Genomic DNA, 21,953 nt, shown 5'->3' on the forward strand with positions numbered 1-21,953 from the left:
TAGCAATATTCATTGACTAATCTATCTTTTCCCCACTGATGAATACCACTCTCTTTGTCACACACCGAAATTTCTTTCTATTGGTTTATTTGTCTAGCTATGGTACTGTATAATCACTTTTTTTTTTTTTGGTTTGGCGATAAAATATAGTATCATTTTGATCATTTTTAAGTGTATAGTTCAGTAGCGTTATGTACATTCACACTGCTGTGCAATCATCAGTTACCCGTCTCCAGAACTTTTTCATCATCCCAAACTGAAACTCTGTACTCATTAAATAACTGCCCATTTACTCCACCCCACCCCATCTCTTAGTAACCACTATTCTACTTTATGGCTCTATGAAATTGACTATTCCAGGTACCTCATATAAATGAGTATATACAGTATTTCCCCTTTTGTATCTGGCTTATTTAACATAATGTTTTATCCATGCCATAGCATGTTTCATACATGTCCACACATACCAGAATTTCATTCCTTTTTAAGCCTCAGTAGTATTCCATTGGATCTATGTACCACATTTTGTTTATCAATGGGCATTAGGGTTATTTCCACTTTTTGTCTATTAGAAATAATGTTGAGGGGCGCCTGGGTGGCTCAGTCAGCTGAGCATCCGACTTCAGCTCAGGTCATGATCTCACAGCTCATGAGTTTGAGCCCCACGTTGGGCTCTGTGCTGACAGCTCAGAGCTTGGAGCCTGCTTCTGATTCTGTGTCTCCCTCTCTCTCTCTCTGCTCCTCCCCCACTCATGCCACATCTCTGTCTCTCAAAAATAAATAGACATTAAAAAAAAGAAAGAATGTTGCAGTGAACATGGATGTACAAAGATCTGCTTGAGATCCTGCTTTTAATTCTTTTGGATATGTATCCAGAAGCAGAATTGTTGATAATATGGTAATTCTATATTTTGATGAACCAACATGCTGTTTTCCAGAGTGGTTGAACCATTTTACATTCCCACCAGCAATGCACAAGGATCCCAATTTTTCCATATCCTTGCTAATACTTGTGGGTTTTTTTTCAGAATACCTATCGTAATGGGTGTGAAGTGACATCTCATTGTGGTATTGACTTGCATTACCCCAGTGATTAATGATGTTAAACATCTTTTCATGTGCTTATTGTCCATTTATATACCTTCTTCAGAAAAATGTCTCTTCGAGTCCTATTCCCATTTTTGAATTGGGATGTTTTTGTTGTTGAATCTTAGAGGAGTTCCTAAAACATTCTAGATATCAATCCCTTATCCAATCTGTGATTTGCAAATGTTTTCCCCCATTATGTGGGTTGCCATTTTACTGTTGGGAGTGTCCTCTGGTGGACAAGTTTTTAATTTTGATTAAGTCTAATTTATCAATTTTTCCTTTTGTTTTCTTTGCTTTTGATTGTTATACTTAAGAAATCATTGCCTAATCCAATGTCATGAAGTTTTTCCCATATCTTTTCTTGTTAAGTCACAAGTTTTTTTGTTTTTTTTTTTAATTTTTTTTTTTCAACGTTTTATTTTTTATTTTTGGGACAGAGAGAGACAGAGCATGAACGGGGGAGGGGCAGAGAGAGAGGGAGACACAGAATCGGAAACAGGCTCCAGGCTCTGAGCCATCAGCCCAGAGCCTGATGCGGGGCTCGAACTCACGGACCGTGAGATCGTGACCTGGCTGAAGTCGGACGCTTAACCGACTGCGCCACCCAGGCGCCCCAAGTCACAAGTTTTTTTAAAAGACATGGATGGAATTGATTTCTTAATATTTTAGGAATTTTTTTATACCTATGATCATAAATTTGCCTATATCCTTTCCCATATACATTTTTGGTAGCAAGGCCACTCTTAAAATTAGTTGAACCTTCCTTTTTTGCTCTCTGGAACAAATGGTACCTATTCACATTTGGTAAAACTTTGCAATTGAAACTATTTTATCCTGTGCTTTTGTAGGCAAATTTTTGTCTTGATTTTTTTAATGATTATAAGAGTTCTCTAATTCTTGATTCTATTCAGTTAAATTACATTTTTCTTACAAATTGCATATTTCTATGTTTTATTTAATGGTATATTATTTAAAAAACTTTTTTCAGGGGCGCCTGGGTGGCTCGTTTGGATAAGCGTCTGACTTCGGCTCAGGTCATGATCTCGCAGTTCGTGGGTTCAAGCCCCGCGTCAGGCTCTGTGCTGACAGCTCAGGGCCTGGAGCCTGCTTTGGATTCTGTGTCTCCCTCTCTCTGCCCCTCCCCCGCTCATGCTCTGTCTCTCTCTCTCTCTCTCAAAAATAAAGGATTAAAAAAAAATTTTTTTTTTCAAATCTCTATACTATGTAGTTACATCACTTTTTTGTTACCTATTTGTATCTACTTTCTTTTGTACTTAATCCTTTTTGCTAGTTGTTAATCTTTTCTTATTTTGTTAATCTTTTCAAAGGACCAGCTTCTGTTGATCCTCATTTTCTGCTTTATTAATTTCTGCTTTTGTTATTTTGTTTGTTCATATTCTTTGCGCTTATGCTGTCATTTTTCTAACTTCTGTTTAGCTCCTTGATGTCTAGTTTTCCTCATATATATTTTTTAAGATTTTATTTTTAAGTAATCTCTGCTAACATGGAACTCGAACTCACAACCCTGAGATCAAGAGCCACATACTCCAACTGAGCCGGCCAAGCACTCCTACTCTTAAGTTTTTAAAAGCATTAATTTTTGCCTCTTAGTTTTACTGCGTGACCTCTTTAGTGTTATTTGTATATATCTCAAGTTTGATTCCAAGTATTTTCTAACTTTGTGATTTCTTTTTTGACTTATTATGTAAAACAAAATTTTTTTCATACCAAATTGGAGATTTCTATTGTTATTGTTCTTTGTTAAGTGAGTTCTACTTCTTTTTGTAATACATCAAAAAATTTATTTGTATGGTGTTGATTCTTTGGTATTTAAATCTTTTGTGACTAGTAAAAGTTGTTGAATTTTGCAAATGTTTAACTGTATATCCTTGAACATAAATTCTCTAATTGTTGAATGCAATGTTGCATAATGTTTTCAATCTTTTTTTGTATCTTTACCAATTTTGCCTGATTCATCATTTGCTATACACACACACACACACACACACCCACCCACCACCTTCCACAGAATTTCTGGATTTATTGATTTTCCTAGTGAATTATTACTTTTATCACTGTTGTAGTCACTCTTTTTCCTTCGTAATGCTGTCTTAATGTCTGATATAGCTAAGGCAACTTATATATGGTTAATATTTGCCTGTGTATGGTTAGTATTAGCACTTTTACTATATCATTTTTCCATTTTTTTAAGCCTTCCTATGTTACTGTTTTAGATATATCTCATTAAAGAGTATATTAATAGATTTTGTTTTTGGTCCAAATTGAATTGTCACCTTTTACCTAACAAATTCTGTCCATTTACATTTATTGTGATAACTGCTATAATGTGATTTATTTCCAGCAAATATTTTTATGTTATCTACTCTGCCTTATTTTCTTTTTTCTCTTAACTGTTTACCATTGGATTAGTGGAGTTGTCTTTATTTCTACTTTTATTAAGTGGTTATCCTGAACTGGCTTAATTTGTATACATGACTTCCCAAAGCCAAGTTTCTGAAGAATATCTTTTGGAAGTCATTTTGACGAGGGTCAAATTCTCAGTCTTTTTTCTACAAATGTATTTAATTTTGCCCTCACTCTTGTTGAGTGTAGGTTGACAATTCCCCCAACATTTCATTTTCTTATGGACTTAATTTTGCTGTTGAGAAGTCTTGACAAATTTTTTGCTCATATTTTGGTAATTTATCTCAAGCATTTCATATTCTTGACTTATTGTAAATGTATTTTTAAAATTCATTTTCACCTGTTTGCTGCTAGTTTATAGAAATGTAGTTGCTACTAGTTTATGGAAATGCAACTGATTTTCATATATAGACCTTGCTAAATTCACTCACCAGTTCTAGTATTTTTTTTTCATAGATTCCTTAAATTGTTTTTATGTACATGACCTTATAGTCTACAAATAAAAACAGTTCACTTCTTTCTGTCTTGTGTGCCTTTTCTCCTTACTGCATTGACTAGAACCTCTGCTATAATGTTGAATAGATGTGATGAGAGCAGACATCTTTGCCTTTATCTCAACCTTGGAAGCATTTGGTCTTTCAGCATTACTGTGATGTTGGCTATAAGTTTTTATTGATTACTTTTACCCTACTGAGGAAGTTTCCTTTTATTCTTTGCTAGTTTTTTTTTTTTTTTAAGGAATGGGTGTTGAACTTTGTCAAATGCTTTATCTGCATCTATTGAGATGAACATTTTTTTTATGCTATTCATATAGTTAATTACATTAGTGGATTTTCAGTGTTAAATGAACCTTGACTTAATCAGATATGCCCCACTTGGTCATGATCTCTGATATTTTTTATATATTGAATTCCATTTTCTAATATTTTGTTAAAGATCTTTGAATTTGTGTTTATGAGGGTTGTTGATCTATAGTTTTCTTGTAAATTTTATCCTGACTTTGGTGTCAAGGGTAACAATACTGGCCTCATAAAATGATTTCAGAAGTCTTCCCATGTTTTCTGTTACTTTTTTGCTTACGCTGAAGATCTGTGTATTTTATTGTATTATGTGCGTTTTGTATGGTATTGTGTTGTACTGCATGTATATTGCTAATTATACTTTATTTTTTAAAGTTTATTTGAGAGGGAGAGCATGAGTGAGAGAGGGACAGAGATAGGGGGAGAGAATCCCAAGCAGGCTCTGTGCTGCCAGGACAGAGCCGGACGCAGGGTTCAATGTCACTATCTCACAGTTCCTGAGTTCTAGCCCCATATCAGGCTCTATGCTGACGGCTCAGGGCCTGGAGCCTGCTTCAGATTCTGTGTGTCCTTCTCTCTCTGCCCCTCCCTGACTTGCCCTCTGTCTTTCAAAAATAAATTTAAAATAAATAAATTTAAAACAAGTAAAAGAAAAAAAAAAAGAGTTGGACACTTAACTGAGCCACCCAGATGCCCCACTTTAATTTTTTTTTTAATGTTGAATATAGAAGGGAATGTTGAGTTTTCCACAAAACAACATACAACTATATAGGTGTGAATGTGTTGAGTAGAAGCAGTGCTGGCACACTGAATCAATAGCACTGTATGGGGAGAAAAGATTTTAATAAGAGCTTGGTCATAAAATTTGTATGAAATGTGTATTCTATTCAATTTTTAAAACAACCAACATTAACCAAACTTAAGCACTCTCTTATAACCCTTTTCCTATTCTCTTATTGGACTGCCCTATTGGACAAAAAGGCAGATTTTTTGTTCTTAGATATTATTAAGCATAAATAGCATACCCATCTCTCTTAACTGCAGAAAATGGGTGGTTAACAGAGAGCAAAGAACAGAGACCAGTGAATTTTAGAAAGGGACCAATAACCAAATGAAGTGGTATTGCAGAAAGCGCATATGCATGAACATGTGCAAGGAGGTCCTTATCTTCTAGCAAATTCTCCAAGGGATTGCTTTTTTTTTTTTTTTTCCTTCAAAGTTTTTTTCTTTTGAGAGAGAGAGAGAGCCTAACTGGGAAAGGGGCAAAGAGAATTCCAAGCAGCCTTCACAGGACCAGTGCAAAGTCCAATGCAGGGCTTGAACTCAGGAACCACGAGATCATGACAGGAGCCCAAGTCAGATGCTTAACTGACTGAGTGACCCAGGTGCCCCCGCGAGGGATTGCTCTTGAAGAACTTCAAACCTAGGTAAATTAAAACTGACAACCTTCGGTTCAGCTCAGAAAATTCCACACATACACAAATTAGATGTGTTGTTTCTCATCTTTTTAAACTCATTCTGCCAAGGCTGTGTTGGACTTCCCAATAACAAGAGGGAGCAGGAAGACTGACTTTTGTTTTCCTTGCTTTTCTCTGCGTCGCTTTTTAATAAACCCAGAGAAAATCTACGGCTTTGTCTCTGTTAGTTTTTTTCCACAAAAAAGTAAAGACACTACCATAAAAAAGCCAAGGCATAAGTATACATAAATTACAGTAGAGAACTTTTCATGGCACTTAAGGGTGTTCTCTCACCCCCTCTTTCAGCATCTTCTGTGTACTTTGTTGATGCTCTCCCTCCAAACTATTGGTTCTACTTTGCTAAGGGGAGAATGCTAGTTCCGGAGGGCCCGGGCCGACCAGCTCAGAACAATACGGAAAAGGCCATAGGCTGCCACCAATAACCCTTCCTTGTACAGCTCTTAGAATCTCTTCAACATTGGTCTGAAGGACGTCAGCTAAAAGACATGACACATTATCAACCTGCCCACAGTACCTCAGTCTGATCTTGTTTCTACTTCTTAGGTTTCACAATTTTAAATTTTACTTCTAAGTAATATGAAAACCTCGGTCTTCTTTTCACTATTCTAATGAATACAACCAGTTATTAAATGTGTTGAATACAACTTCAGAGCACTTTTTGATATGGATACATGGGGTGGAGTGGGAAGGAGACTTATCCTCCAATCCCGATGTTTGCATCCCTGTGGAAGGACAGACATCACCCCCTGGCCTCCCTGTGCCCCTCATTCATTCCTCCCCTGGGAGGGACTTACCTAATTGATGAGTTACAGCAAGGCCCTGGACTGCATGGTTTGGCTGTTCCATCACCTGTGCCTCTTCAGAGTTGGCCTGCCTTCAGAGAGCACCACTGCTCTTGGCCATGCACTAAACTCAACGGTCCAGGCTCTGCCCTTGGAGGGGAAGCTGGCAGTGTCTGCAGAGCCGCTGGCGAGTCAGTCACATTCTGGGGTTCAGTATTAGCCCATTTTCCATAGATATATAAGCCACATTCTTCAATATCCATTTTATTATTAATGAAGATATTTTGGTCATCATGTGCCTTATTCCTTTGACTTCTCAGTTGGTTCAGGATTGAGTAAGAAAAGGTACAGTACTTCTCATACCCCAACAGGATATAGGATTCTTTCCTACAGTCAGCATTTTGAGTGAAATTAGAAGCTCATTAGGAGATGTCAAAGAACCAGCTATATTTTTACCTGTGTCTTCATTCATCTTTTTGCAGATGGAAAGCAGAAAAACTGGGGGGGGGGGGGGGCACTTAACTTCTAAACCAATAACACTCCTCTCTCACTGCTTTTTTCTCCCCTTTGTTTAATGAGTGACAGCGGGCAAAATGCAGTGGACCACTCAAAAGACACAGACCCAGACAAGTGTCTCTCCTCATGGAATTATCTCAATGGTGGTTTGTGAATTTTTATGAAACTTCCAACGAATGCAGCAGTTCTAAACATCTTCAACGAAATGCCTAAAAGGCAAGAATTACGGATCTAGTCGATGGTCATCAACCATCGCCCCGTTGAATTTAATGGGCTAGAAGAAGAAAACGCAACACCACATTGAGAGCTTTTTAAAATATAATTTAAAACTATGTTGTACCAGTACAATATATTAATTTTACAAATGTAAAATTTTATCCGCTGTTAAAGCATTTGCAAAAACCACACATCCTACTTCAGCTTTATTGCACAATATCTATAAGAAAATATTAATTTTTAAATTAGAAAACATAAAAATGCTTTCAATATAGAAGAGACAATCTGATTTTAAAGACAATACTCTATAAGAATGTCTACCCAGAAAATAACAAACTTTCACAGGATACCAAGCTGGACAGATGCTTCGGCAGATTCAGTACAAAGCACTGTTTAAAACCAGTCCAAGATACTTAATCCAAAGTGTATCATCATTCTTCATTAGAAATCTAGATGCCACTCGAGGCAGTTTCTTAGACTTAAAAAATTTGAGGCATTTTTCAGTGTGAGCATTCTGAATATCTCTTACCTATTAAAAACAATACTTCCTGCTTAACAGCCATTTGCAGGGTTTTTTCCGTCATGCAGATTATCTCTGGCAACTGTTTTTAACAATGATTAAATGATCACTTTAATTCACTTATGCTGATAAAAAACCCCATCAAGTTAAATACACTTTTAAAACTTAGTCCTTTACAAAAATCAGTTTATAAATTTGTATCATAAAAATTAGTGTCAAAGACCATCAAAATGGCCTTCATTTGTTTTGATATTAGTTGGTTCTCCCAGAGTTGGGATGGCAGACGTCCCACTTCTCTATGTAGTGTTAATCAGAAAATAAACCCAAGCGCTAAGCTGGAGTCCCGAGACAGGTTAATCCGTCTGTACGACGGATTTTAGTGGGATATCACCCTGGGTCTGTATTCCAATGTAGGTGATAAAATACTGACAGCAAATCTTGGTAATTGATTTCACCTCAGACAATGAACAGAATGTAGAGATGCAACAGGAAAAATGTTCATATCGTACATTATCAGTGGGGTTGTGTGTCTCATAGAAAACGAAAACAATCCTTATTAGTTAGAACAAGGATCCACCAAATTTGATACATACGTAGATTATGCGTCTTTTCTTATTAAAGCACATTGATTCGATCTCAAGTGTTCTCAAATGTATGCCTTTGTGCAACAGGAGATTGCCTTTTGGAACTTATGGCCTGCATAAGCAAAGTCAAATATAATATTACACATTTGTGTAGAGAAAATAATTATTAAAATAGTGGTTATGAGCTCACAAGTTTATTGTAGGTAGACAGAATTATCAAAAACCCAGATGCTTATAAAAAACTTTGCAGTATTTAGAATTTCTTCCTTAGGAATCAAAGCAGTTGCTTTTCTGGAACTGCATTTTTTCAGAACTGCTCAAAGCACCTCATCTAGATGAGTGTTTTTAAAAAATATATATAAAAAGTCTACAATGAGACTTCAAACATCACATATTTCACCTTTTACGGGCTTTTTATCATGTATCCCTTCCTTAAAGTCCTTCAGAATAAAATAAAAATAAACTCTCACATTCCATTAGAAAAAATGGAAACATTCATGGTCTGAAAAGTTTCTGCATTCCCCCAAATCTTGGTACTATGTGCAATTTCCTCATACACAGGTTTTGAGGAAACCCCTGATCATCTATCACTGAATATTCAGCTAATGGACATGCCATAGAAAATTTACATTTAATAGTAGTAAATAGATTAAAATCTATTCCATAAAATAAAAATGTTCTATGACTTCAATTTAAATACGTATCTGAAAAGCTAAGAGGAGGTTTTTTTGTTTTTCAAAAGTGCTAATTAATACAGTTACAAGTATCTTCAATACATTATGTCCAATTCTTTATAAAACTAAACCACCTTGCTTTAGGCACACTGTTTGATGAGTTTCTAAGAAGCAGAGGGGGGAAAAAATCACTTGTCAATTAATCCAGCTTCCTTAATTTTACTGAAGAAGAATTTCTCCAGGATATTGGCACATTTGTAGTATTCGCTTTCAGGGGGGTTGTATTCTTTGCAATTGGTAAAGACTCGCTGTAAATCTGCCATGAATAATTTCTTAGACACGTAGTACCTATTCTTGAGGCGTTCGCTCATGGTTTTCAGATCTGCACAGGAAAAAAAAATATTAGCAATCTTTGACTCCTATTTTAAACACTCGCGGACAAAAGGGAGACAGGGAGAGAAATTTAGGTCATTGGTTTGGCTACATTTTTACCACCCCAATGCCCCTGCTTATAAGAAATTCATATGATCAAGGAAAACAGTTCCTAAATCTTAGGTTGTTTCTGTTGTGAGCGTTCCTTGTGTAAAATCACAGCATTTTAACATTGAAGGGACCATTATTAGTCATCTGGCCCAATCCCCTATTCAGTACAAGGAAGCTAAGTAGATTAGCAGTGATAAGTATGATAAACTAAGTACTGTTAGCTATTCATTCGGAATTACACAGAAGAGGCTCTATCTACACAGAGTAGAGCAGGTGGGACATTTGTACTGAATCACTGCATTACTTAAGTCGAACAATCAGACTGAGTTTGTTTCAATAAATTCACAGTTGTTTTGGTGCTGTAGAGACAGAACTAAAGTACAGAAACTGATCATAAATAAATCTGCAGATACACCAGTGTCCTTGCATATAAAGATTCAAATTAATTTAGTTCCATGCTCCATCCATGAAATAAGAATCACAAGCAATAAAAAAAAAAAATCACACAAAAATTTTTTTCCAAAGTCAGTAAGCCTTGAGAGACTACTGTAAAATAGTATTTTTCCAATATATCTACTTCCTTTAAATTATATTATTTTACAAATGAAAACAGTACTTTATCTAAACTTATAAGAATACCATGGGGCTTGTTTACTCCCCACTCTTAGGACTGATTTAAAGAATTCCATGCAGGGGTGCCTTGGTGGCTTAAGTCGGTAAAGCATCCGGCCTCAGCTCAAGTAATGAACTCACGGTTCGTGAGTTCAAGCCCCATGTCAGGTTGTCTGCTGACAGCTCAGAGCCTGGAGCCCGCTTCAAATTCTGTGTCTCCCTCTTTCTCTGCCCCTTCCCCACTCGCTCTCTCTCTCTCTCAAAAATAAATAAATATTAAAAAAAAAAAATTCCACGCAGATTAGAAGATGTTAACATTTGTCTACTGATAGGTTCCTAGTTGACTCTAAGTCTGGTTCTATCATTAAAACTTATATTAACTGTGGGGCACCTGGGTGGCTCAGTTGGTTAAGCCTCTGACTTTGGCTCAGGTCATGATCTCATGGTTTGTGAGTTCGAGCCCCATGTAGGGCTCTCTGCTGTGAGTGCAGAGCCCGCTTCAGATCCTCTGTCTCCCCGCCCCCCCTCTGCCCCTTCCCTGCTTGTTCTTTCTCAAAAATAAACATTAAAAAAATTATATTAACTGTGCATGGAAAAATAAGTCAAAATTGTTCAAGAAATACCTCTGACTACCCATAACCCAAATTCCCACTACATGATTAAATTTTCCAGAGGCAAGGAAACTTACAACCAACTACAGTGGGATTATCAGTTAGTCAGATATATGAAATTATGTACAACAACCAAAAATGGAAATTCATTTAGATCAACATCTTAAATCTACCAAAACACCAAAGAAAAAAATGGGAAATATGTACTCTCGCCTATTTCCTCTGAACAAAGCTTATCTCTGGTAGTGCTATGTCATCAATCTGTGAGTTCAACGTTCAATTTTCTTCTCTCACTAAAACAGTTTGGAAGAAGAGAAAAACTGGCAAGTGTTAAGATACCTAAAGGTTCAGCAAATACCCCACTAGCTGTCTCACCCGAGTGTGACTGAACAGATGAAGATGTCCTCTCATTAAATGAAGAAAGACTAATGAAATTAATTGTGTCTCTCCAAGTAAGTTAGATGTTTACCTTCCTTCCACCACATGCCTACCACTTAAGATATGCTACCTGATATAATTTTATGTTTTAGAAGGAAAAGACATGTAACCAAAAAGGGAAAAAAAGAATGAAACATGGCACAAAGAAGTTTATCCAAAAGCTTTCAAACTATTATTTGGAAGAGAGCGGATAAGAAGAGATGGGGAGAGCCTAAAATACAGTAGGAACAAAACAAGAGTCATAGAAGTATTTGAACCTTTCAGAATAATTACAGCCAATTCCGTACATTTCCTTTCCATCTTTCTATTCTACTCAGTTATAAATAACATCTTTCTTCCTCCAGCCTTCTAAGAGGCTTGGTGGGCCAAAAGGCATGTGTTAAAAAAGAAGGTGATTACACATCAGTGATACCACACAGGAAGAAATCATAAAATTATTCTGTTTTCATCCCCCACCCCCACCAACTTGGGAGTTCTGGGTAAATAGGAAAACTCTAACTAGTAATCCACACATGGTAAGAAGACATGCTTGAACCAGACTACTCAGACAATGTTCTGAATGAGATGCCCCAAATGACACAGGTTAGGTCTCATTCATATGGGAGAAAAGAGTTTTTGAAGGCAAAGGGGAAAGAGAAGAAATGCTTTTAGAAAAAGCCAAGAAGGCAATAATGGGAGAAAGTAAAATTATTGATCTGTCAGTCTTGTCCTCAGAAAAAAGACCATCTTTTTGGGCATGACCATCTTAGGGGCAAGACTACACATTTTACTCAGCACCTCAAGACATCTCAAGAAAAATATCATTACTCCCCTAAAGAGCACCATTTACTGTTTTAATTCTCTTTGTCTAGAACACACCTCAGTTCACCACTGGTCTTGCTCAACGGGGCCAATATTGCCCTCGGAAGCATTCAGCTATGCACACAGGTGGTATCCAACTGGAAAGGCTCATCCCTTTGCTTGGCTGGACCAGGAAAAACACTTCCAGAAAGCAGGCTGAGAGTAGGCTATGACAGACAGAACCTTCTAGAACTACTATTGCAGGTCTTCAGAGCATACATGAGCAGGGCTAAAAGATAATTATTCTCCCCAAACTCACACAACCTCCCACGAGGGTTTCATAAAAGGAGTGGAGATGGTCCAGGGTCAGTTGGAGTTAACTCCAGAGGTCAGTTAACTTAAGTTTGGAAATGGGCACAAATGGTCTTTACATATACTTTTTAAATGTTTGTTTATTTTTGAAAGAGAGAGTACAAGTAGGGGAAGGGCAGAGAGAGGTGGGGGACAGAGAATCCGAAGCAGGCCCCGTGCTGACAGCAGTGAGCATCTGATGCAGGGCTTGAACTCCCAAACCAGATCACGATCTGAGCTGAAGTCAGATGTTCAACCAACTGAGCCACCCAGGTACCCTGGTCTTAACATATTTTTTACATGATGGAAAATACCGAGGGACACATCACTGGCTCAGTCAGTAGAGCATGCAATTCTTCATCTCAGGGTTGTGAGTTTGAGCCACATGTTGGGTGTAGACATTACTTAAAAATAAAACCTCTTGAAAAATTTTTTAAAAAAGAAAAGAATACACAGACTCCCCAAACACCGTTCCATACAGAATTCTAGACTCAGTCAATCCTCACACTTTGGTTTTCATAACTGAAATACACAGAAGCAAGGCAGAAAGCAAAGGGAAAGAAAAGCATATAGATGTATGTCCACTTTAAGGAGTACAGACTACCCAAATCATTACTATGACTATATAAAACACATTCATGTGAAAATTAAGGCTATAGAAAACACCCACAAATAATTCTGTTGCCAGGGAGCTAATGGGTCCCTTTCCTATTTTAATACTTGCTTGGTACCAGGAATAGATTACAGGTGGAAAAGGGACAGAAGACACAGGCTGGCTCCCAAACAATGGCCACACAAGTGACTGAAAAGAAAACATTTCAGCTAGTTTTCTGTCATCTACACAATGCCAAATTAGTTTAACTGGATTCTCAATTGGTTCAACTAATCATTTAGCATGGTGCAGGTACAGCAGCAAATCCCACACTTCTACATTTCTAAAGGCATTTCTTGTTTGTTTGGTATCGGATGTGTAATAAAGCTTTAAAAAGGAGTGTAAATAGGGACTAATAGTATCCATCAAGAACATGGAAAATCAAGAATTTCTCCCTCTGCTAGGATAGCAGGCAAGCAGCTTAATCCAACTTCTTTTTATTGCTTTCAAAAATTCTCAAAAGGCTCACAATATATCAAGAGGACAACCTGAAGTTTCTCCATTTGCAACCAAATGGGGGAGTATAAACAAGGCTGTGTCCACACAGCCAGCTTTCACATCTAGTGCTGAGTGCAGCTCCCCGCGTGGGCTTTCTGCATCGAGTGCTGTCGGATGCAGCTCTGAAAGGTGCAAGCATGTCTCCTGAACACAGCCACCCACGTCTCCTTTATCACGCTGCTCTACGTCACTGGCCCTCCGCGGGGACGGGGAATCCCACCGCCCGTCATCACACAAACCCTACCCTACCACAGAAGATTACAAATCAACCTCAGCAACCGTTTGTCCCCCACACCGCCATCCAGAGAGTGTTACATCTATACTTAGAAAATGTTAATGGCATTACCCATGGGGAACCTTATAACTTCATAATATCCCGGAGCTTCTGTTCTCTTCACAGGTTCCATGAAGGGCCAAGCGCTTTGATGGCTCTTGAGTAAAGAAAAAAGTAAGGTATCTAATATGGAAATTCCATGTGGGAAATCATTTCAAAATATCTGCATGAGGTGAATGAAAAGAAAACACCCACCTTCACCTGCTGGAGGATGCTCTTGAGCGTGCTGTAAAGCTGGTCAGGGTCTTTGGGCTCTTTACTTGAAAGGAAAAGAGCAAACAACAAGGAACAATGATTAGTTTTTTGCCCTCCTGCCAGGGGATTCCTATTCAGCTCATTTTCACAAAACCCTAAGACTGGAACCATCCCAGCACTTTTTATGAAAACTGAAACGCAGCAAGTGCCGCCTGAGTGATTACAGTCAGTTTGCCCGTTTCCTCTAAGTTGCGGGGAGGAAAGAAAAATCACTTCCATTAACATCCTCTCGCCCATCTGACTTACCTTTTCTCTCTTCCACTCGGCTTCCAGCCTGTCTCTCCTACATGTCAACGAAATTAAACACTGAATGAGAACTGCTTTCGGTCAAGAGAATAACAACATTAATACTTATCAAAATGCAATAAATTATACGCATGCCTAAATAAAAGTCTATTTCTGGGAAGAGACAGAAATCAACTGCAATTAGTTTTCTTCCGTATATGGCTACAAACCTGAAACATTTCCAACATTCCCAAGATAACCAACACTACTTTAGGTTAGTGTTGTTTAAAGGAGGAACTCCAACTTTTCAGAGGAGAGTATAAAAAATAAATATGTCAGTACCGGGGACATGTGTATATTTGAAACTCTAAGTCACATTTTTTTTGCTAATCACATGTGAAAGAGTTAAGCTGTTATTTTAGGTTAGAACAAACCTTATCCCTCCCGGTCTCTATTTTATTTGGCAAAGAACCTGCTTGCAATGCAAGATGGTTTAGCGCAGCAGAAAGAAAACACAGCCTCAAATCCAATAGACCTGGATTTGATTTCTTGCTCACTCCTTAAAAGCTAACTTATCCTAGATAGATTACTTAACTTTTTGCCTCTACAGTTTATCAATCTATAAAACAGAACTCTAAAAATTAGGTGACGTTATCGCTTTTGAGATTAGTTGATGCATGTAAAAAAAACACAAAAAACCAGAAAAATGCCTGGCAATATGGTAGCTATTGTGCCATTAACAGGGATGATATAGGGAAGTGAAATCTCTAGGGCTAGAAGTAAAAGTAAGATGTGCTATAGGGTAGCCATTGTAATGAAGGAATATATCTTGCCCAAATAATGTCTTATTTTTTTCTGGAGAACTGTAGTTTGTTGCATTTTGTTTTCTGTATTAAATCTTCAATATACTAGAAGATGCTGGATTTGAACTGAATCAAAGCATAGCTATTCAATACTTTCGATCTACAAAAACAAGCTATTTTGTGTGTTTTATCCCAGGATGAGTCACCTCTCACATACTCACAGATAAGAACCCTTGGGAAAACTACTCTAAAATAGGGAACTTGAAACAAATTATATGTTTCCAATCATCTTTTTTAGAAATGCTGAGAGACTGATTTGGCCGAGCACACATGTGGGCAGGTTGCAATCATGACGGCAACGAGCAACGGGCACGAACAGCAAAATGTCTGGAGATCCGAGTCAGGCGGCTTCTAATTCTGACAGTTACTAGCCATGTACTATGTAAGCTCAAAGGACTTAATCATTCTGAGACTCAAATTCCCCCTTTGTAGAAGTAGAATTCCCCTGTGCTCTAACAGCAACCTCTCGATAAATGGCAGATATTATCAGATACAAGAAGGGGTCATCTGAATTCTCCTTGATTTGTCCACACTGAGAAGTAGAGAAAAGACATAAAGGGAAAGCATGAACTCCCTTCCCAAGACTACAAACACCATGAATGGAGGCAGGCAGAGCAAAAAGCTTTCCAAATCACAGCACTCTGGCAATTGTTTCAAACCTATCTCATGGCATGACCAAAAGGTTTTGCTTTTAAAAGAAGATCTATACATACTAATTCCAGGAATGCTTTCTATTGGAATCTGTCGAACTCCATCTTTAAAACACGAAAGTCCAGGGTATACTTTTCGAATCTGGGCTTGTTTTCTTTCTATCAGCTTTTTAATGATCTGTAAAGCACAGGAAGAAAATGTGTTTAGTGACAGAAGTTTGTGGCTACAGATTGAGCTACTCAACCTAGGAAGTTGGGCCCCTAAATATAGCCTTCAGGACACAAAAAAGGAGAAAGGGTGAATGCCATTTTACAGGTAAGACATGAAAACATTCTATTACACACCATGCCCCTTCGGTGGCATTCACACAACTGTCTTTGAAACCTTGTCCCCTGCCATTCAAAACAGCCAAGACTGAGAGAACACACTGCCCTCAGGGGCGGCGGTCCTCCCTAGCACAGGAGCCAGTGATTTTGTCTTGCTTCTCTGAGGGGCCTCTGCCCAAGGGGCAGCCAAGCAGCTCTGTGCATCAGCTAACCCAGCTGAGCCCCGTGTCAGGACCCCTTCAGGTCCCCAGAGCAGGAACTATTCCCTTCAGACTGGAGGGCACATGAACAGGCCTCAGAAAGTTGCCAATGACGGGATGACCTTACTAGCACTCAAAATTGTCAAGGCTTGGGTGCCTGGGTGGCTCAGTTGGTTAGGCGTCCGACTCTTCATTTTGGCTCAGGTCGTGATCTCACGGTTCATGAGTTCAAGCCTCGCGTCAGGCTCATACTGACAGTGCGGAGCCTGCTTGGGATTCTCTTTCTCCCTCTCTCTCTGCCCTTCCCTGGCTCATGCTCACTCTCTCTCAAAACAAATAAATAGCCCTAACCCATGCTGTTTGTATCAAAAAAGCAATTCCAAATTGTTCAGGCAACACAACTCCTGTTGTGAGCATTCAGGACCTATAAGGGAATTTTGTAAAATAATTCCTAATGTACTTAGGTTAACTATTTCCAAAACAGAACAGTTTTCCATTTAAAAAAAAAAACAAACAGAAAAAGATAAATTAAAAATAGCCATCCAGAAACTGTCATAACTGAATTTTGGAAAAGAAAAAACAAAACAGTAGCAGTCATTAATTGAATTTACAAAGGAAAACAAAAAATTCCAGTTCCTAACAGCTTGATCTCAAACACATCGTTGGTAAATGTTCTAGCATGAATACATTTTAATCCTAACAAGTAAACAAAGAACTCCATAATGTGAATAGGACTAGTCAAAGTATATTCCTAACAAATCTAGTTCAATGCTGTCCAATAGAAATACAATGTGGGGCACCCTGGGAGGCTCAGTCAGTTAAGCATCTGACTCTTGATTTAGGCTCGGGTCATGATCTCACCATCATGGGATCAAGCCCCATCTTGGGGCTGGAACCTGCTGGAACGTTGACCATGGAACCTGCTTGGGATTTTCTCTCCCTCTCACACTGCCCCTCCCCAACTTGTGCTTTCTCTCTCTCTACATAAATATTTTTAAAAAAATAAATATAATGCAAACCACTAATGTAATTTTTTTTTAATGTTTATTTATTTTTGAGAGAGACAGAGCATGGATGGGAGAGGAGCAGACAGAGAGGGAGACACAGAATCCGAAGCAGGCTCCAGGCTCTGAGCTGCCAGCACAGAGCCTGATACGGGGCTCAAACTCACGAGCCTTGAGATCATGACCTGAGCCGAAGTCAGATGCCCAACCGACTGAGCCACCCAGGCGTCCCATCACTCATGTAATTTTAAATGTTCCAGTAGCCACACTCTTTAAAGTAAAATGTAACAGGTAAAATTGGATTTTAACAGTATATTTTTATTTACCCCAATATACCCAAAATATTATCACGGCTGTATATAATCATTAAAAACAAAATAAAGATATGTATGAGATACTTTACATTCTTTTATTCATAACAAGTCCTCAAAATTGTAGTGCATCTCAATTTCAGCAGTCTATATATCAAGTGCTCAATAGCCAATATGTAGCTAGTGGCTCCCATTCTGGACAGACAGATCTAGATGGATGCTCCCCCTTGTTTATTTATGAATCTAAGTCTTTTTTTTTTTTTTAATTTTATTTTTAAGTAATCTCTACACCCAGCATGGGGCTCAAATTTACAACTCCAAGATCAAGAGTCACATGGCCTACCAACTGAGCCAGCCAGGCACCCCAAGTCTAAGTTTTTGGGTTTTATTTTAAGTTTTTGTATTTATTTAGGTAATCTTCTACACCCAATGTGGGGCTTGAACTCACAACCCCGAGATCAAGAGTCATATACTCTTCCAACTGAGCCAGCCAACAAGCACCCCTCCCCCAGTCTAAGCCTTTTTTTAGAATTTCTTTTTAATGTTTATTTTTGTGAGAGAGAGAGACGGCGGGAATGAGCAGGGGAGAGGCAGACAGGGAGGGAGACAGAGGATCTGAAGCAGGTTCTGCGCTGACAGCAGCAAGACCAATGTGGGGCTCCAACTCATGAACCGTGAGATCATGACCTGAGCTGAAGTTGGACACTCAACCAACTTAGGCACCCAGGTGCCTCCCTCCTCCAGTTTAAGTCTTTTTAAAAGAGAATCCTAATGGCAATCTCTTAAATAAACACCTTCAAAAAATATAACTTCAAAGTTAAATTTTAAAAGCTTTTCTCTTTATCAGGAATGCTCTCAGATGTGATATCCCACCCCAGTGGGTTCCACACCCCTTGTGTAGTACCTTGAAGGTTTGGGGTCCTAGTGAGTGACTGGTAATGGCAGTAGAGGGTTTCTTAACCCCTCTGAGCCTCCAAGGATCGCTTTGGAAAAAGGAGACATTTCACTTCTGTTCCAGTCTTTTATCTTCACTTCCCTCGAAAATGTCTCCACTTCTCCACCTGTCATCATCCTTCTGTCCTCAAATCCTTCTCCCGGTCCACCACTGTCCATTTCAGTCTCCCCAAACCAAAGATTTAGGGGGACTCCCCCATCTGTGATATGCCAATAAGTCTTAGCACATCTTCTTACAAAGAAATCACGCTAGTTGGCCTCACCCTTACTTTGGATCCTCCAAACCCAGACCCCCTCATTGTTTCACACTTGGATGAAGATTTGAGAAGTATCCCCACCTCTCAGGCCCTTCGCCCCAACACGCACATGCACTCATACACTCACCTCTGTCTGCTCAGGGTCTAGTCACACTTTCTCAAATAGTGCCTTTTATCACTGGCACAGCTATGGTCCTAGCTGAATCTATTTATGCTGGACTCTGAATCTTTGCCCATGCTGATGGGATTTAGCAGGCTCAAAACAGCTCAAAATACATCTCACATGAAGACACCTCCAATGATGCTAGACCCTTACAGATCGCACTTTCCTCCTGGAGCCAACGCTCACAAAGTAGTCCTCCACTCCCACTCTGCTCCCCTGTCCAGCTGCAAACTTCTCTATCTCCACCAGCCACAACCACAGTATATTCTGCTCTTGCATGCTTCTAGGGGCCAGGAAAACCCTCTACACACTTACAACTTTGTTTGCTACCACGACTAGTCCCTGCCTTCCACAAGGAGGTCTTCAAAAGTCAGAATAAAGAGACTTGTGACACTCTCTTGAATTCTGCGGAAGAAGATACTACATGAATCCAAGTATTTTATTATGGTGAGTTCACGTCTCTTTGAAAGGAACTAGGTTAACAGCTCCAAGCCAGCATGAGCCACTCCGAGGCACGTGTTAGAGAAGGCTGGAGGGAAACAGGGAAGGTGAGGAGAGAGGGAGATGAGATCCAAGAAGAGGGGAGAAAGAGGAAGGGGGAGGGAGCACTGTCGTCTAAATAAGTGCCTGCTTTTGCTAGCTCCTTGTGTGTGCCTTTCCCCTCTATGTAGTAAGAGCCAAAAGATCCAGACTAGGTGAATCTGCAGGGAAATCCTGCTCTCAGCTTCCACCCAGAGACACAGGAGTCCTGCTCGGAGGAGGAATGCGGGAAGGGCAGCTGACTGCCCGGTGATGGCTCTAGTTGGCCCCCCATGCTGAACACTGAGCCGCTGAATACAGACCTGCTCATTAAACTCCAAAGAGAACAATGAAGAAAGCTAGCTCTTCAGAGAGAGACGGAGGGGGGAGGTGGGGGGGCTGCTGTGCTTTTATTAACTCTCCAAGTACCCTATTTGTAATTCTAAGGCTGACATCTCTTAGCAAGAAACAACAAAGGTTGTTATTTTCTAACTTAAAACAAAGGGGTGGGGGGAGCTTTTACTCACAGTCATGCTCACATTCATAAGAACAAGTCTGACCCACTTCAAGTAAAAGGAAAATATTTATTGAGCTCCTACTATGCACCAAACTCTATGTAAGGAGTTTTACGTCTGTCATGTTGGTTATGTCTGACAAACAACTAAGAACTAGGGCTAAGGAATATGAGTAGAAACCAGAAAACAAAGATGGGTTGAAGACAGATGTCTTTTTTTTGGTTACCTGCTAGGAGAAAAGTGCACTAGAATGAAGAACAGAGGTATGAAGTGAAATTGATGTGCAAAGACACAGCTGCAAAGCCTGTTCTTGAAGGCCAACGAACTACGGGAGTAAGGAGGTGGCTTCACACAAAATGCATTCATTTCATAAACGGCCTCTGCACACTCCCCAATTCTGTTCTTTTTATGGTATTTTCTTTTCTATCGTGGATAAATGTAAAATTACTATGCAGTCAAATCTATCAACCTTTCCCCTTACCGTTTCTCTTTTAGTTCCTGTGCATAAAAGACTTCGCCCCATAATCAGGTAACAAATCACTGAATTCCTACAAGCATAAGCCTTCAGAAGTTGCAACGTTAAAAGAAGAGATGGATACATACGAAGATAAACCCTAAGTAAGATAATGAATAACAAAAATTCAAATGACCGGATCAAACTTATGCTAGAGAAGTTCAAAGGAGAAACTGAACACAGGCCCAAGTAGTCCGATTTGTATGTGCATTGGGGAGAGTGAGGTGGGTAATGGAGAAAGACACCAAGATAGAGGCTTAAAGCATCAGCAATGACTTTTAGAGAAGAGTTCAGGAAACCAAAGAGGGAAGTATGGGAAGGATGCAAGAGGCCGGAAGGTAAAAGGCTTTGAAGGTGAAAGTAAGATACGTCATCATATTTTATAAGTTTTGTATTTTACACCAATTTAACAAGTGTTGACTCTTTTCGGAATGGTGCTTAGAGAGGAGACAGATCAAGGATACGATCAAAGAAGAAATCTATACAAACCATTGTAAACTAAGGCTACGATACGTGCGAGAGCCATGCACCTGGCACCCACTGGTACGCAACTCACCCAACGAAGACCAACCTGTATGGAAGGAATATGAGTCACATGCTTACCTCCTTCTGCTTCTTAATGATGACAGAAAATTCTGTGTATGGGATCCGTGGATTTAGCTCACATCCCATTAAAGTGGCCCCTTCATAATCCTTGATGTAGCCAACATATTTGGTTTTAGGTATTTTAATTTCTTTGGAGAAACCCTGCAATGAGATTAAATTCATTCATACGGGTGTTGTGCATCAGGTACTTACTGAGGGCAAACCACGTGGTAGGCCTCAAGATATGCTTCTTTCAAGTTCTCATCACATTATTCGGGGAAGGATTAGCGAGAAACCCCTCCACGAAGTTCAAAAACATCACAAATCAAACTGTGCAAGCAGGAAGCAAGATGACATAAACCCATAATCCTCGTAAAACACGAATTATACAAAACAGTTTTCACAGAAATTAAAATAAGCTTTAAATGCATAATTTCTCCCAACATGGGGAGGGAACCGCAGGATTCTCAACAAATCAAACACCGATCTAAATTCTGAAAGAAAATCTTATCCAAAAGTATATTAATTAGGGGTACCTGGCTGGCTCAGTCAGTACAGCACGTGACTCTACATCTTGGGGTAGTGGGTTCAAACTGCACGTTGGGTATAGAGATTACTTAAAAATAAAATCTTTAAATATATATACAAATTCGTTTAAGTTTACTTAGAGAGAGAGAGAGCATGCTCAAGTATGCATGAGTGGAGGAGGGCAAAGGGAGAGGGAGGGAGAGGGAGAGGGAGAGGGAGAGGGGGAGAGAGAGAGAGAGAG

At 39.1% G+C, this 21,953-nt stretch overlaps 1 protein-coding gene across 1 annotated transcript in view; it reads right to left on the reverse strand.

The window, feature by feature from the left end:
• Positions 1 to 7,389: 7,389 nt before the first annotated feature.
• KAT2B (lysine acetyltransferase 2B) overlaps positions 7,390 to 21,953 on the reverse strand; it is a 106,068-nt gene continuing 91,504 nt past the window's right edge. The window contains exons 15-20 of the mRNA XM_040481112.1: positions 21,203 to 21,346; positions 15,899 to 16,013; positions 14,344 to 14,380; positions 14,038 to 14,101; positions 13,855 to 13,939; positions 7,390 to 9,465 (exon numbers count right to left, since the gene is read on the reverse strand). Of these exons, the coding sequence (XP_040337046.1) occupies positions 9,272 to 9,465; positions 13,855 to 13,939; positions 14,038 to 14,101; positions 14,344 to 14,380; positions 15,899 to 16,013; positions 21,203 to 21,346 (639 nt within the window). The 3' untranslated portion in view covers positions 7,390 to 9,271. The remainder of the gene's footprint in view (positions 9,466 to 13,854; positions 13,940 to 14,037; positions 14,102 to 14,343; positions 14,381 to 15,898; positions 16,014 to 21,202; positions 21,347 to 21,953) is intronic.

Source organism: Herpailurus yagouaroundi, unplaced genomic scaffold (assembly GCF_014898765.1).
Source record: "Herpailurus yagouaroundi ecotype Mexico unplaced genomic scaffold, PumYag 159, whole genome shotgun sequence".
In the NCBI taxonomy this organism is placed as follows: domain Eukaryota; kingdom Metazoa; phylum Chordata; class Mammalia; order Carnivora; family Felidae; genus Herpailurus; species Herpailurus yagouaroundi.